This window comes from Branchiostoma belcheri, unplaced genomic scaffold (genome assembly GCF_001625305.1).
Source record: "Branchiostoma belcheri isolate BF01 breed outbred unplaced genomic scaffold, Haploidv18h27 scaffold21, whole genome shotgun sequence".
Lineage (NCBI taxonomy): Eukaryota > Metazoa > Chordata > Leptocardii > Amphioxiformes > Branchiostomatidae > Branchiostoma > Branchiostoma belcheri.
The window spans coordinates 1,692,759-1,709,880 of NW_017803602.1; the positions used below are offsets into that span (position 1 = coordinate 1,692,759).

General features: G+C 43.6%; 2 protein-coding genes across 4 annotated transcripts in view; one reads left to right on the forward strand and one right to left on the reverse strand.

Moving 5' to 3' along the window:
* The window catches only part of LOC109469685 (glutamate receptor ionotropic, delta-1-like), a 63,523-nt gene extending 47,868 nt beyond the window's left edge, over nucleotides 1-15,655 (forward strand). For 2 of the 3 annotated variants that reach the window (XM_019768242.1, XM_019768243.1), the window contains exons 5-11: nucleotides 37-266; nucleotides 512-606; nucleotides 1,849-2,070; nucleotides 2,709-2,936; nucleotides 4,667-4,922; nucleotides 10,984-11,221; nucleotides 12,617-15,655. In XM_019768242.1, coding sequence (XP_019623801.1) covers nucleotides 37-266; nucleotides 512-606; nucleotides 1,849-2,070; nucleotides 2,709-2,936; nucleotides 4,667-4,922; nucleotides 10,984-11,221; nucleotides 12,617-12,805 — 1,458 coding nt within the window. In that variant the 3' untranslated portion in view covers nucleotides 12,806-15,655. The remainder of the gene's footprint in view (nucleotides 1-36; nucleotides 267-511; nucleotides 607-1,848; nucleotides 2,071-2,708; nucleotides 2,937-4,666; nucleotides 4,923-10,983; nucleotides 11,222-12,616) is intronic. The other variant, XM_019768244.1, reaches the window with a different exon arrangement.
* Nucleotides 15,656-15,659: 4 nt separating this feature from the next.
* Nucleotides 15,660-17,122, reverse strand: part of LOC109469716 (transmembrane protein 56-B-like) — a 9,871-nt gene continuing 8,408 nt past the window's right edge. The window contains exons 7-9 of the mRNA XM_019768296.1: nucleotides 16,639-16,712; nucleotides 16,409-16,516; nucleotides 15,660-15,935 (exon numbers count right to left, since the gene is read on the reverse strand). Of these exons, the coding sequence (XP_019623855.1) occupies nucleotides 15,722-15,935; nucleotides 16,409-16,516; nucleotides 16,639-16,712 (396 nt within the window). The 3' untranslated portion in view covers nucleotides 15,660-15,721. The remainder of the gene's footprint in view (nucleotides 15,936-16,408; nucleotides 16,517-16,638; nucleotides 16,713-17,122) is intronic.

Here is a 17,122-nt window from a genome sequence, read left to right on the forward strand (position 1 = left end):
AATCTTACCACAATGACTTCTCTCTCGTTCTCTCAGAAAGCAGACTTAGCGCTCGCCCCTCTGACCATCAGCTCCGACAGAGAGAGGGCCATAGATTTCACCAAACCGTTCATGGAGTATGGGACTGGTCTCCTGATCAAGAAACCCCCATCAGAGGGACGCTACCTCTTCGCCTTCCTCATGCCTTTCCAGATCGTGGTGTGGATCTGTATCCTGGTGGCGCTCGTTTGCGTGGGATTCATGCTATACGTAACCAGCAGGATAAGGTTGTGGTCTTTTGACTCACACGTATTCTATTTTCCAATTGGTTCGAATTCAAATTGTACAAGATTCGCAGATGGTCAATTTGATGTAAGGTTCCTGTAGAGTATTGTTAAAATACTTCATTGACTGTGCACAAAAACTGTGTTCATACACAAATGTGCATATGATGCATCAGATTTGACTAGATCTATGTTGTATTAACTATTGACTAGATCTACGTTGTTTTAAATGTGAACCGATTTTTCAGGTACATGCTGAGGGTGGGAGAACCATTTGACAATGATCGCGCATTTACATTGCGGAATAGCATCTGGTTCGCCTATTGGTCACTGGTCAAACGAGGTGAGGAACTTTACATATATCATCTCTGTGAGTCCTAACACGTATCCTTCCCACTACGTTCCTTTCGGAAAGTTTAGGCGCGGATGTTGTGAGAGCAAAGAGGAGTAAGGCTCTCTTGTGGACCGTAACTGCCGAGGATTACCAAGCCATCAGACAAGCTAACTCCTTTTCAACATGGCTCCCTCACCGCACTTAGCTGGCCTTAGAACTGACAGCACACGCGCCCAACCCATTCCTGCCCATAATCTGCAGGATGAAACTATTTCAGGCTGTCAACTCCAACGCGTCTATTTTCATCCCTTTTTCATTCATTTTACGCACGACTGTGGCAGCCGTAGGGACTGTTTCCAAATGAAACTAGCAAGCTTCAGGGGTGTTTTCTTTGTACGGGCCAGTTCATTAGCTCTATAAATCAACCAGTATGATGGCACATCAACAGCTACAAAACAAACGAAACCTCGAATGCAAAAACGGTTATATTTTGTGCACAACTTCGTGCACACCTTCCACCACTTCCTCATCTCTAATCCTACTCCGTTTATTTGGTGTCGTCTTGTCAGTCTTGTTTCTCAATGTGTTTCCATAGTCATGATCACATCCGTATTTTGGTCACAATCGGAGGCTGTGTTTACTGTCAGCCTAAGAACTGGCTCTACCAAGGAATACCCCTTTTCTTTCTCAGTGCGGACACTTGCTTTCACTACACGTCAATCGAATTCAATAAGAAAGGTAAATGCAGCCTCAGATTGTACAAACTTTATTTTAGGTGTTTCCCGTTTATTATTCCACCCCCGCATACAAAGAACACTTCCATTACAGTGAGTATTGCAGTAAGTAAAACCGATGCAATCAATGTTTTTTATTTTGCATTCATCAATGTTTGCTTCTATCATCACATCCTCCAGGTACACATGTAGCCTGTGTTAGGGTGGCATTCAGCTGTCTTGACATACATGTACAAAAGATTTAATTTTATCTAAATAAAACACTTCCAGTTGCTTACATGCCTTGCATTTGTATGTAAATACTTTGAATCTTTTCCTGCGGATGTCAAATTGACCATTAATGCCTAAGGATGTGCCATCATTCCTTCTGCTAGTCGAGGACGACTGACTGGCGTAGCCAACGTAGGTCTTCGACAATGACTTTATTTCAATAAATGATTTCCCCACCCAACATATTACTATTACTACGTACACCCAGTCAGACGTCCTCTATTACAAGCCTCTGGTTGATTTGTAGAATCTGTCAATGGGGAGTCAAAAGATGGTGGCCAGCCACGGGTGGTGGAGATGGGTATGAAAGATGCCACCCAGCCGGTCCATCCTGCTCCCCAAGGCCCGCCCCCCTCCCCGCCCTGCCGCCCCGGGTGTGGGAGTAGTAAGGAGCCCCGTTGGGACAGCGACAAGGCCTTCACGCTGTCCAACAGTATCTGGTTCACTTTCAGTGCGCTGGTGCGGAAAGGTAACGATAGACTAGCCTTTATATAACTTGCGGTTTATGATGATTATACATTGTTATGTGCCTGTTGCTTACCTCTCAATATATATGCACCATTTGAGGATCTGTGTTCAGCATTGAAATAAAAATCTGAAAGTAAACTGCTGCTATTGGACAGTTTTCATCAATTTCAAAGGAAAGGGGCATTGCCTTTGTCACAAATCGGAATTTATATAAACCTTGCTCGAAAAATTGGAATATTGATGAGTCACTCAGCGTTGACCAGCCTATCCTAGTGCATTCCAATGGCAATGCATGGATTCTCGATGCTTGTACGTGGCTTGCATCAAACCTGTCACACGCTACAGGTAAAGGCAATGACTGTGTTAGATGGCGAGAGTTAGCTAGTCGTACAAAATAATGTTTTTCCAACCATATCAGAAAAATTGAATATAGAACAATTTGGGGTTGTTTCGTGTGCCGGCCGGCCCCATGCCTTGTACGGCTTCAAACAGTACTGCTTCAGCTGTATCTTACTGATTTGTTTTGCGTCCCCAATGCATAGCATTCATGAGAAATCTGTGAAAACCACTTGAAAGTTGTCTAAATTCTTGAGCTACGTTACTGATTTATCTCCCATTTCCTTCTCGTTCCGCCCCAAGGTGGCGAGCCTGCCCCAAGGTCGCTCCCCATCCGGATATTGGCAGGTTTCTGGTGGCTGTTCGCCCTGATCGTGGTCTCCACCTACACCGCCAATCTCACGGCCTTCCTCACGGTCAAACGGCTCAGCTCCCCGATCGCCTCCTTGGAAGACCTGGCCAAACAAACTGAAATAGCCTACGGTCTGGAAAAAGACGTGTTTCTGTATAACTTCTTCAGAGAACAAGACGGTAAGTCCCCTGTACGTGGATAGATTTATCGCTTTATTTGTTACATGGAGGAATTGCACCAGCAACTAGTTCTTCTGATGGCCCTAATGCAGAAATGTTTTAATTCTAATATTTCTCTTCATGAATTCGATTATGCACACTTGAAAATATTCCAGAACCGTCAGTTTTGAGTTGGTAATCCACAAATCTCCCATCATCACCCGGTATTAAGGACAGACGTGTTGCTCCCAATCCCCCCATCACCTCCAAATCCTAGAACCGTAGGCTCTTTCCACATTGCGACCCACACATAATGATAAAGGCGGAGGAAAGGTATACTGGCGTCATCTATTTCTGGTAGATTCATCCCATCAACGGTAGGGTTAGCAAGGGCACCGGTTTCAAAATTGTTTTGACCCTCCGGAGCCCCAGTAGTAAATATTCTCGGCGCCTGAGTGAATCGCGCCAAGGTGCTGATTACAACTTTAAATGCTCGCACATCTACCCGTGTGTATAATCATATTCAGCATCAGCATTCATTGTGTCTCAGCTGTAGTCAAGTACATGTAAAGTAGTTCGTGCGGGTGTCTTTGAGACCTTTATCATTATGTGCTCTTCTGATGATCTAGACTTACTTTCTGTGTGTCGTCACTGAAAATCCTAAGGCATCATAAGTAAATAGAATTTTCAAACCCCGTTCGAATCTTTATTCATTTAACATTCGTTTTGTGTGTGTTTGCCCAACAACAATGGTCTTCTGAGACCGGAATGACAAAGAGGAAGACGATCTGAAGTACTTTTCCTTTGTCGTCACTGAAAATCCCCATAGGTATCAGAAGTGAATCAGTGCATCAGAAGAACACCTTAGCAGACACCTTTCAAACATTTATCCATTTTAAGTTCATTTCCGTGTGTTGTCAGTTTGCAAGACGCTCCAGAAAGACGCTTGACGAATGTGCCTCTCTGCCCTTCGGAAGGATAAGACAGAAGGATGAAGTCAGGGCGTTAACTGTTATCTTTACCCCGTTTTCTCGGTAATCTTGTCAATGTGGGATGTGTTGAATCCCGTGCACAAAATACCAAATGCCACAGCGCTCAGCGCGCGTTGTCTATATGGCGCATCTGGGATGTGTGGGCAGCCCACAGACAGATGGTGGGTGGTGGGGGCGGTATTGTCAAATCGAGCCAATCATTCACTACACACATACTGTACCTAGACGCATTATTCCCCCATAAAGTAGTAAATCTGAGAGATGAAAAGAAAAATTTAACATTTTCTACACACACGTACAGTGGACGGCAATCGGCTATGGCTTGAAGGGAGGGGGCGTTTGTTTCTATACAGTCACGTTCTTTTGAAGGAAGGAAGGGGAATCATTCATGACATTTGAAATATACTTTTACACACAGTCATGGTTATCCCAGATACTTGCTTATTGTCCTGTAATTCTTATAATTTCACCATCAATGAATATCACAGCAGTTCTTCCCTCTTACTCGCCGACTTCGCTTTTCAGGTCAACCCGGTCGTTTGAGGTGTCACTTCACGATAAACTATCATCGCCCCGCCATAAATAACCATATCCCAACAGCAGCGATAAATGGCCGATCTCTGCGGAGTAATTATAGGTGAATGACCTTTGCAGATGAAACATGTGATTATCTGCTGAGGAAATCCCAGGCGGTGCCTGGTGGCCAAACAGGTCCACATTGTTTAGACGCCTTTCTATCATCCATCATTCCTGCTGCAGGTACCGGTAGTGTGTTCGAGCGCATGTGGCACAGCATGAGCGCCGACCCCAACAACTTTGCGTCCAGCCTGAATGAGGGGATCGAGAAGGTTCGCGATGGGAACTACGTGTTCATGGACGACGAGCCGATCCTGGAGTACCTGGTGGCAAACGACGAGAACTGTGAGCTGATGTTGGTGGGGAAGCCCTTCCTGTACCGGGGGTACGGCATAGCCACACAGCGCGGCGGACACTTGTTAGACAAGCTCTCTGTTCAGTAAGTAAAGCCCAGACGTTTCTATGTAGCCTGTGTAGCCCATGTTACACATTCACGACCTTTCCCTGAAACTGTTCCCGAACACCAGCCGAACGGGTTTTCATTTAGGCCATGTCTACCTTTCAATATGAATTGAAACGAATTTTAGTAAAATTGGAGTCACATTTGATCCCTGAACACGCCCAAACACTGCTGACTTACTCCCAAATGGTTGGCTGATGTTACGGTCGAAAACCAGCAAACTATGATGAAAACTTCTGAACGACTCACGAATGTTCTAAACATTAGACCATGGGCTGGCGCAGCCTACTGTTTAGGCTGGCGCAGACCTCTCCGAACGCCAGCTGACCCAACCGGCCGACTCTGCGCCGATCCACTCCTAACCATGATCGGTGGGTGTTCGGCTAGCGTTCGGGAGGCCAAATTCGGGAATGTGTGACAGGGGCTTGTGTGGCATCATCAAAGTAATATTCTCTCTTCAGTAAAACTTATACCTCCACTACTAACTACTGCTTACCAGAAGACTTGCAGAGAAAATTTACTCTTACTCATAGAAACTTGGTTAGGAGTACACAAAGCCATGCTAACTGTTATTGTCTACAATTCTCTGGGTTTTACAAGGCAGGGTCACTAGGATCGGATGTACGGGTGAATCAGTGAATGAATTTATGTATTGAAAGACCATTTCACATTTCCTTGAGAATGGTGGCATGTAGAGCTGTTGCTAGGTTTCAGTTTGTTTGCTCTGTCTGATCTAAATACAAATCTTTGAAGAAACCGTGATAAATGAACCTCCGCAACTTTCCACCTCATGTTATCCCTGTGCGAATCGCAATGATCCCTGATATCCATCACGCTTAGCATGTGTCCCGAGCAGGTTTAGTGCAGTTAATGAGAACATTATTCTCTCTCTACGTAATTTGAAACTTCGCGAATCACGCTGTTCTTTTACTAGCCAGTGTCTACTGGGTGTATGCAACGCACTGTCTCCATCACCTTCAAATTCGACCTTGTTGGCTAACTTAAAATGTACTTACGTGGAGGGAATTCGTGACCCCAGCTTTATACTAAGTTGTCTTTTCCAAACTGAGGCCTGACCGGGCTGTTTCCTTTAACAAAAAATAAACAATTCACATCGAGAATATACGCAAATGGTGCTCACGATTATCATTCGCAACTTTCTTGTCATACGTTTCGTTCCAGCACGATTATCATTCGCAACTTTCTTTTCATGCGTTTCGAATTCGTTCCAGCACACTGCCCGGCCGGGCCCCGGGTTGGGAAATGTGATCTTAGCATTTTACATGGAGATTTTCAACTAATGATAAAAACTGTTTAATGTGTGGCATTGTCTGTATAGCCTGCATACTACAAGTCGCGTGAATGTTGGTAAATAGAAATTACATATTTTGTCTGTTGTTAATTTCCTGTTAATTTAACAAGCGTGGATGATTGTTAATTTAACGAGTTAAGCGTGGATGTTTTGATTTCTGGAAGAGTTTTCCACTACAGTACCTCTTAGCGTTAATGCTACTGTATGTACTTGTATCAATCCTCGAAGACGTAATATCTTGACATGATAAAAAAATGACATATGTTTGTGCTTTACCCTAACAGCCTAAAGGTTGGGACGTTGTGGATTTAGCAGCAGTAAATTTCATTACTTCCCATGTAGCGTCTGTGGTCTAGACGCCATTTCCTGGTGTCCCATTGCTTTGTAATCAACGTAGTACTACTTTCTCCAACTGCAATGCGGCAGCTATGAAATCACTTCACTGCAAGAGTTCTACAAGCCTGTTATTGATGAGAACGATGACCTGACAATGCCCCGGGATCTCATTTGCAGGCAGGAATATCCCGGCGAGACCACATAAAACGCCACGGGATGAGCCGCAAGAATAACCATTTAAGCTTCGAACTTACTAGTAGTTTGTCCTTCCGAGTTGCAGTAGTTTTACAGGGAAATACCACTTACAAAATTCCACTTTGTGCCGTGGAACTTTCTCAGGCAAAATATGACGGCGCAATGACTCAGTGTTTTTATGTTGTGAAATTTTGCCCTCGTAAACGTACAAAAATTCAAAGACATTCAACCACGTAACTCCTTTGTCACCTATAGCCCCCATTAAGAATCAGTACATTTGTCTTTGTCCAGTTTCAAGTTACAATGTTATCTCAACTTTAGTTGTTGATGTTTTAGAACCCTGGGACTTTGATGAAAGTTTTAGAACTTTAGTGCAGCGCCACATAGTCCGTACCGGCGTGACCTTGCTCGTGTCGTCTGGGAAAGAAGAAACGTTAGTTAACCGCCAATGTACTTTAAAACCTGGGATGATGAATCGTCCTCTTCCCTTGTCAAGATCAGCCTTACCCTCTGGAGTCTGCACATTGGATAACAGCAATAAACCGGCCATCAGTCAGCATACCAACGCGATACACACCATTAGCCTGTGAATTGGAGAAATGTGAACGACCTTAACGACAAAGTCATGGTGTTATGATGATTTGTATTACTACTGTCTTAATGTTTTCTAGACTCGCCCACGGAAAGATACGCTTTTACTCTCAAACAAAGCAATCGGCGGGTGGTCTACTGTTGGTGCTGTGGCGCCAGTCGGGGGGTGAATATCTACACACTCATTCATCCTGCCATGTTCCTCCCTGTGAACCTGGCATTTCACACTATCAAAAAATGACCGGGATGTTTTAGTTATTTCCTACCGCTGCTTATCAATACCTCACGGGCCATATTCCATCTGTTGATTTATACATAGGTTACCCGAAATGTGTATGACCGCCAGAAAGGGCAGACTGGTGGTGCAATCAGCCCCGCACATGTCAGACTTGTCTATTCATCACAACCGTCAATGGCCGGAGGTGTGAAGTTCACGGAGAACATATTAAAGTACAAAAAGCTGCACAGACATAGCCACAGGTCGAGCTAACTAATACTATATGAACTTCGTGTGATTTAAGTTACATAAAGACACAGATATGAAATTATACAGTTTTTATTGTTAAGCAAATAACTTTCAATAGCAACCATTCTTCTGCCTTCTAGCGGCTGTCCAGCACATCCCGGGATTTCTCCCCTTCTTCAATGGAGGATCTTTGTTTATTTGTGTGCCTTTGTAGGCTATTTTCCTATTCATGTGAGAGCAGTGTATTATTACAAGATACATAAAAGGTCATATCATATCATGTAATATGTGGAGCAGTATTCTTTTCCAGACAAGTGGTAGTGGAGACGTGGGACACTGGCTACTACTTCATCTTCTTGAAAAAAATTAGTATCAAGAAATCATTTTCAAATTTGATTCAAACTGATTCAAATTCAAACTGATTCAAAGTCGCTCGAAGATATTATGAAATTTACCAGAGAGAAATCACCCCTGTTATTGCAATATCGGCATTGTGGGTTGAAAACTTTGAAATTGTCCTTTTTCCCTCCTCGACTTTTTAAACATCTCTCGTACTCAAGTATTTTCAATGTGTACCGCCCGCCTAATGCCTGTCCCCTATCTTCAGGTTTCGTATTGTACACTTAATGTCTGGTCGGCCTTTACTGCTGGGTTTCCTTACTATGCACTTAATGCCTGTCCTATGTCTATTGGATCCTCATTCTCCACTTAATGGCTCCACCTGCAGGTTCCGTTCCGGTAGCCTGATATTTCCGGCTATAGCTAGACGTGTTGGCTTTTCGTGATGTACACGGGCTCCTGTCTGTCCTTTATCTTCATTAGACGTGCGCTCACCGGAAAGATCCGCCTGGAGCATGGCATCGTCTCTCTATCTCTCTCTTACACCACAATCCCAATGAAATGGGATTGAGAAGTGACTGTAGTTCACGTGCGTGTGTGCAGTATCTGATGTGCTCAAAGGAATACATATGGAAGCAGGCGTACGTGGTGAATGTCACATTGACGTGGTTTCAACAAGTTGAGCTAGTTGAACTTCAACAAGAAAGGGGCGGCTTGCCACGCAAGGGACCGGAGATGATAGTGAACTCTGAAGCAATCTTCCATGCAATTCACGCAGTCACTCGAGTTTTGACAGCCATTTCTAATAGTGTTTGCGCAATACATCCCGCCTGTCCGTAAAACCAAACTAAATCAGATCACTTAACAGTCTTAGTCACAAGCCAGTATTAACTATCCAGATGTTTGGAATGCGGACTTCCCAAATCCGTGAGTGTGACATATTGGATCGTGGCGATGGACTGATGTACGCAAGGCACTGTACACCACATTGGTGAGAAGCATCTTAGAATACTGCTCACCTTTGTGGTCTCCTCAGTCCCGCAAACTCATGTCCCTTGTAGAAGGGGTGCAACGGCGGGCGACTAAATTCATTCTAGGAGCCCACTCGAACACCCTGACCTACAAGGAACGTCTCTCCACTCTTGGTCTGTTGCCTCTTGCGCACAGGCGTGAAGTTTGCGACGTCATGGTGTTTATTAAGTCTAAACCAATTGTTCACAAGTATGTATCCTTCCCTTCCAGACCCTCTAGATACCTCAGATCGCACATGCTTACCCCCATTAGAGTAAGGACATCAGCCTTCAGCTCTTCTTACATACCAAGGCTGGTCACCATCTGGAATCAGCTGAGTCCTGTCCTCCGTAATATTGGGGTTCAAGCCTCTGAAATGTCCAACATCTTGACATTCAAGCGATCGCTTGTGAGTGCCACGCTTATGAGATTTGACACCCAGTTCAATATCGACGTTCCCTGCTCCTGGTCCACATCTTGTGGGTGTGCCTCATGCACTGCTTTAAGGCCGCATTAGTATCATAATTAGCTTTTTAATCTGTACATAATGACATTTGATAATTTTTGTACATAATCAATTCTCTGTATAACTTTTACCGAATTGTATATTTCATGTCTACTGATTTTTGATGTCTTATGCCTAATGTTTATTGTTTGACTTGGTTCCGTATTGTTTTGTATTATCATTTCAGGTTTGGGAGGACAACTTGTAAAGGCGTTGATACACCTGTTTTGTCCTCCCTTCCACTTGTTTTTGCATGTGGTAAATTCAAATAAAGAAATAAAGAAAGAAAGAAAGATGGAGTTATGTCCTTGGTTATGGTACACATTTAATCCAAGAAGGCATAATAAAAACCTCAAGCACCACAGTTTTGCACCCAGCTATGTTATGCTAGTGAGTTAATTTGTTGTAGATGGTCGTGGCAGTGAGTTCTGTGGGAGTGTGGGACAGGGGTGAGTGAGTGGGTGGTTGAGTGGGCTAATGAGTGGACTACTTGGCGCGAGAATGAATAATGATGGAGTGGGCAATGGCCGAAGCTTACATGGTTGATTTACGCAGTACCCACAATGGCTGACATGAGGAATTACCGACGAAGTGCAAGTTCTTTCTTTTCCAATATCGCACAGTACGTAGCTGCAGAGAAGCGATGCATCAAATTTCGGCGATATAAAAGCATAGCTTTTTAGGAAAGGTGTGACTGTCGTCCCGTTAGTTTCCGGCACGACGCGAGGCGTGTAACTAGAAAGCGGTCGATAATAGGACCGGCATTACTTGAGATCGACCCGAGTCTTGAGCGAGGGAAGTATTCAATTACAACACGTGACTTACTCTAATCTGATGCGATCGTGTCCAAACTTGATTTCTCCATGAAAGTACATGCTGTGTAACCAGTCGTGACCAGAATCGCTCCTTATTGAATACCTAGATCAGGCGGTATATGCTGCGGCTATTCGACGATACACGGCACTGGTTGATGCTTGTTAATACCCACATGATAAGAGTGGACAGGGCAGGTACGATAAAGTACAAACAAATTCCAAGTAACACTTTGAGTTCTCATCTAGTTGCTAAAGCTAAACCCTCAATAATTAGTTGTCCGTCTCTATTTTGCCAAGCCAATTGAAAATCATATTTGTAAGGGTAGTCATTCAGATTTTTAAGATATGTTTTTCTGTGTTATTTTGTCTTCTTGCTGTTCGTGAGTATGGTGGAGATTTGACTGTGACTATGTGTATGGAAGGTTGTGTCCAGGCTTCTAGAGTGTAACTCGTGTTTGTATTTGTTACAGGATTCTAAAAATGCAGGAGTCCGGGCGGATCGGGATGCTGAGGGACAGGTGGTGGCCTAAGGAGGGCTGCGTCAGCGACCACTCCCCCGCCGCTAAGGACGCCGTGGCGCTGGGCATAGACAACGTCCTGGGGGTGTTCTACGTCCTCCTGGGCGGGGCGGGACTGTCCTTCATCACCGCCGCGGCAGAGATCATCTACCACCGCTGCTGCAGACCCAAACTCCCCAAGGAAAAACAGGTGAGACGATACAAGGGCGTATCAGTCTGTGGGTGCAGACTTCAACCCATGTTCGACACAACTTCTGTCATGACCGGTGAAGTGATACAGTACACGCATCAACACTTGTCATACTTACGAACAGACGTTGATAAACGTTTGAATTTGACTAAAAAATTCCATAGCCACGAAGCAGTATTGGTAGAACACGACAGCTTTAGCCATAGTATCACTGTGACAATAAGGTTGATGGTAAGTATGCGGGCAGATTTTCTTTTAGGTTCCTTCTTTCTTTATCATTTTACCGCACGAGCACAATACCGTACACACTTAACCTAAACATAGCACCGTTTCAACAGATGGATGTCATCTCTTAGATTACCATGGACAATTGTAAGATAGTCTTACTACAACTGACACCCGTATCTGTCATGTTACTTGTCTCCTTGTATTTCCCCAGCTCAGACAAAATCGCTTCGTCTTGCGGGAACTATTTCAGTGTTGGCGGGGCCGTTTTTGTGAGACACAGGTGGGCATGCGCTGCAAGATGGATGTGGTTGTCGTTGTCGAGATAGCCGCATGATGGCCCTCTTACCCACCGTCTCGTGAAAGGGCGCCATCGTGCGATATTTCCGACAATAACATTCTTCCCGAAACAGCTTATGACCATTGGATGTGTCTGCAGACGAAAGATGATATGAACGAAATGGACAGAAACTGGGTGTGTTTTGCGTGAGATAAACATGACGTGTAAAGCCCTACTCCATCTGCATATAAAAGCCCAACCAAAACTTTGCCAGAGATAGATGAACTGCCCAAGGCCTACCTATATTGAAACAGTAGTTACGTACACTTACAGTTACGAGTATTTCTCAATGTTTAAGACGCTGACTCTTCAAAGGTCTATCTGCTTATTGTCACTAATAGTTACACAGGAAAAATTAATGTATGAGTCATTGTATTCAGATTTAGGGCGCGTGAATTTAAAGTGGTCGAATAGGTCAAGAACCCGCATCTTGATCAAAGATAGTTCATCTATCTTTGGCTCCGCCCACTTTCAGTTTCCCGCATGGCTGGCGCTCATCACCTCTGTGTGCGTCCGTTTCTTCGTGATTGCTTTGACCTACGCGACTCGCTGTGGCCTTTGACTTCTCCCGATCACCGTCATATCCTCTCTCTCTCTCTCTCTCTCTGTCTTCCATCTCTCATTCACTCTCTATCTTTTGTACGAAAGCCACAAAATTGTAGAGATGTGGTAGCACCCTTCCATTCCATTTAGGCTATCTGTTTGAGACAAAGCACTTTCCATTGCGTTTCCAGCGAGTTGTGTATCCCTTCCCTTTGTGTTTCTGGTGGCCGGTGTTTCCCCTTCCCCGTGTGTTGACAGTGATCGTTAACCTACCGTTCTCTCCCCAGGAGGAAGAACCCGCCAACAGGATGCCTCCGACCGTATCGGAGGAGACCGAGGAGATCCGAGTCACACACGAGATGCTGAAATTCCTCAGATGTATAGAAAACGGGTCGTTAAAAATCGTGGCGCGGAACAATCAGGACGGCTTCGCGCTACAGCAGCCGAACTGTGTCCTGTCGGACACCAAACTCTGAGGGCCACTATCATCACAACAAAGTGCCAATCAACTCTCCGTGGGACGACACCCAACGTTACTCACCGTTGCGTTGAACTCTGCACCAGTAACAACACTTCTTCAGGGCATATGATAGGATGTTAGACGGACCAATGATTTCTCTGTAGATAGAACGTTATGACGTATGTTCATCATTGTTACCGCTGCCGTTGCTCCGACGATTCGCGCATGTGGAACGCAGCTCTTTTAGAAGCTTGTACCTTTAATAGGAAGGAGGCTACGCTCAAAGCGCCCCCTGTCAAGTTACCGTGGACTTGTGCTAACTTTGCAGTGCATTTTGCCTGTTTCCATTTAGATAAGGTCTATGTAGCTGGGTTGTAGACAGCCCAGAAACTAGGAGAGACGTAGCAGCACGAGAGACCTACCATCATGTGGGTCTTGTACCCGAGGCCGATTATTATTAGATTGTGTTTCGTCTCATTAAGAGGTCTACAAAAGAGTGTGGGTAGTGGTCAATATGTTTTACGCCTATTCCAACTCCCCTCCCGCAATGTCTTTCTGTTGTCGGTTACAACGCTTCTGTAGACGATATTTAAAGCTTTTTGTAAAAAAAGAGTAAAAACGAACTTTTACCGGGGAACATATAGATTTCAGTACAATGTGTATCAGTGCTCTCTCATCGACAGACTTTCATATTTCTGTGATTGCACTTGTCAACAGGTTTTGTAGTATTTTGAAAATTTCTTGCTGTGAGGGTGAGATTCAAAATATTCTCATGCATTGAATTTTCTGCGCCGAAAGGGGAAATTATACGGGAAGATAATGATATGTGTACGTTTTTGCATGAAATGCGAAAAAGAAAGCGACCCTAGGGACTGACCCACGAATGGATATTAACTCCTTAATAGATCTTTACAACGAAGTAGAAAGGCTGGGAAACTGTACAATTATAACTACCTTTATGTAAATTTTATCTACCGAAACTTATGAGAGATGTTTATGATAGTTCTTCCCGTAGACGGACCATGTCATCGACGGAACAGATCATACTCCCTATACCCAGATTTCAGAACGAGATGATCTCAACCCGTGTCAAATATGACGATATAACTCTCCGCGTGATCCGTATGTCTACTGATGTTCACGTCGGCTAGTTATCTGGCCTATAACCTTACCTAACGCCATTGGAACGATGCCTGTGCAGTTGCCCGAGTCACAGTGTGGTACAAGCAGTAGCTACTCCAGTCACAGGATCAGTCACTGTCGCATTTATTGATTTGTGGCCCAAACGCGGATTTGATGGACTCAGTGAGTAATTTAATTAAAGAAATTAGAGGAATTAGAGGCGAGATTGGGGAATAAGAAGCAGACTGCAAAAAATCAACATCGAGTTTGATGCTATAGGTATGTTTACGATAAATGTCGACATACAAGACCACGGCATCGTTTGATGCGACAATCTTGGCCCTTATATACACAACATATACCTCTGTGACCATTATATAAATGATTTGATAGCAGTTACCTTCCGCCAGGGTAGTGGTATTTTGGAGCTTGCATGGATAAATCAAGACTTTCTTCAATGGAAAAAAAACAGAAATATTGCTAGTTTTGTGCAGCATGCAGTTGACATAAACGCTCTGCGCATTATATCCGACCTATTTCTTTGGTAATGTTAATATCGTTCCAATGTTCTAAGTGCGAAACTTTGGATATCTTTTATATTCATTTTCGAGAAAATCATGATCATATACACTTTGTTTCCACAACACCTTTACGAGTGGTTGACCATGAACCTAGGCTGACCTGCCGGTGACCAAACATCTGACAAAACATGAGATACGCTCGTAATATTGACTTCAAATATATGTTTTCGTTTATTCAGATGATGGACATTGATGAACATTGTGGTTGACACGAAGTTCGTTTGAAAATGAGCGAATGCACCGATATGTAATCAGACGCGGGATGGGGGTAGGGAGAGAACACTTGTACTGTACTGTCGATTAAGCTTGTTGGGAAAGACGAGCCACATTCTAAACAAAGCATATAGTGCTCACCTCGCCGATATGGGAGAGAAGATCTGTGCTTCAATATCTCCACCCAAGCTGTGTCCTCTTGGTTTGCATGTAGCAGGAGAAAGTGTTAATGGTGTTTAGACTAATGTTTAGATGACTGATGTGTACATACAGAACAACAGTAGATAGTAGGTTTTACACGTTTCTCAAGACGTCATTAGGAACTTGTGACTGGAGTGTTTTTCTGGAAAGCAGCCGCCGCTGTAGGCTTCAGCACACCTCTTTGTTGCGAAGCTACAGGCGATCACTCGTACACGACATTCTGAGTTCACTCTCTCCCTACAATTCTAATAAACCTTATGTGAAAACTTGTAATGAATAAAAGATAAACAAAAAATCTGTCTCTAATGTTTGATACTTTGTACTATCGATAGCAACAGTAATTGACACCATTAAGTAAATGAAGACGCATCATGGTCTGAACTTGCAGTGCTCCAGAGAATGTGCCAAGGTATGCTTAACTGCTACAATACGTGATAGGTGTGAACAGACATGAGTGAATTTTAATTTTTGAAAATGCTGTAGCTTATACATAACATGTAACCCGTAGCGTTCCAACTAAAGATTTCACGCTCTAAACAAACTAATCTAACAACATTCGACATCTTTAATCTGTGAGGTCTTCAAAACAAACTGTTCCTAACATTTTCTCGACTTATATAGTACGTGTTTCCCTCCTAGTATCTATAGAGGTGGGATATTTACTTTTACTTTACTTTCGCTGTTTAAATCTTAAATCTATTCATTTGTGAATGTAAATATTTCTTGAATGAATGAATTAATGGGTGAATGAATCCTTTCTTTAATCTCGATTACAATACTATAACATATACTCAGTATACTCAGCAGTGGTTAATTCAGGCATTTTTGCTATGTTTGACATTGTTCTCCACTAAGCTTGATTCCGGCATGTTGATAACTCTCCATTCCCGTATGAGCCGCCGGCACGCCAGGGGAAACCAGACCAGGTTCAGCAGCTGGAGGACAGGGAAACAGCCGAGACATGCGAGCAGTACGGGCACACCCAGCTGGTAGAACTGTGTGGTCAGCAGCAGAGGCATCAGGTGGTACCTGGAACACGCCCTAGGTTTACTCACAATAGTATTGTCGTCTGTATCGACTGGGCGGATAGGTAATGCAACATTCCTGTATGAACATTTAAAGTTAAGGTGCGTCCAACACTAGCAAGACTTGATCAATGGATGGAGCGCTCATTTTCTAGTTTTAGTCAGACTTACATGACTTTTGATAAATATCCTTCTTTCCTTTGAAGTACAAAGAGATAAATGCATTTTATCATATTCGCTCTCTGGAATCAATCGCCAGTGGACAAAGTAGCGACAATCAAAAATTCATGGATTGTGGATTGTTTGTTCCATAGTTATGATTTATTATATAGAAGAAGGATAAAGGGCGTCGTGGAAAATTATTTTGTCCTTGGTTCAAATTTAAGTATCTTTTCCTGCTAATAGGCAAACACTTTGGTTAAATACATGTAAGACACATTTAGTGTGATGGAACAATGAATTGAAATACATAGTTACCAGAAGATGCAGAATCCAAAGATGATCCTCGTGCAAAAGAACGTCATCAAGAAGGCAAAGATGACTAATAGGTACAACCTTGGATAACTCAGCTCCTTCATCATGATTCTGTACGGAAAAGGATGGGACAAACCATGACAAGTATCAACAGTACCGCTCAACAGTATTTCTTGGTAAATGGTCTTTTGGACATAAATGACGTCTCCAAAGAAACAATGTACCGTCCCTACCCTGAGCAGTAGAACACAGTGGAGACTTCCATCATCAGCCCAATGTTGACGTAGTACGGCAGTGAACTGGAGAACTACAAATGTCCAGTAATTACCTTCGCCAAGAAGGTTATGTTTTCAGAGGCGTTCGTGTATGTGTGTGTGTGTGTGTGTGTGTGTGTGTGTGTGTGTCTGTCAACACGATAACTTGAGAAGGCTTAAATGGACTGACTTGATATTTGGTAGGTGGGTAGGTCTTGATGAGACCTCAAAATGATTAGATTTTGGGCCACCTGGCGGCTTGTCATGGTACTGCAGCAGAACTTTCGGTTTTGATATCTCATGATCCAGACATGCTAGGGTGACGAAATTTAGATGGTAGATAGCTCTTGTGCTGGGGATGAAGTGACACGAGTATGAGCCCCCTAGTTGCTTGCTCTAGAACTGCAGGGGGGTTTAAAGGACAAATGTTTAAAAGAGGATAACGCAAGAACCGATTGATGGA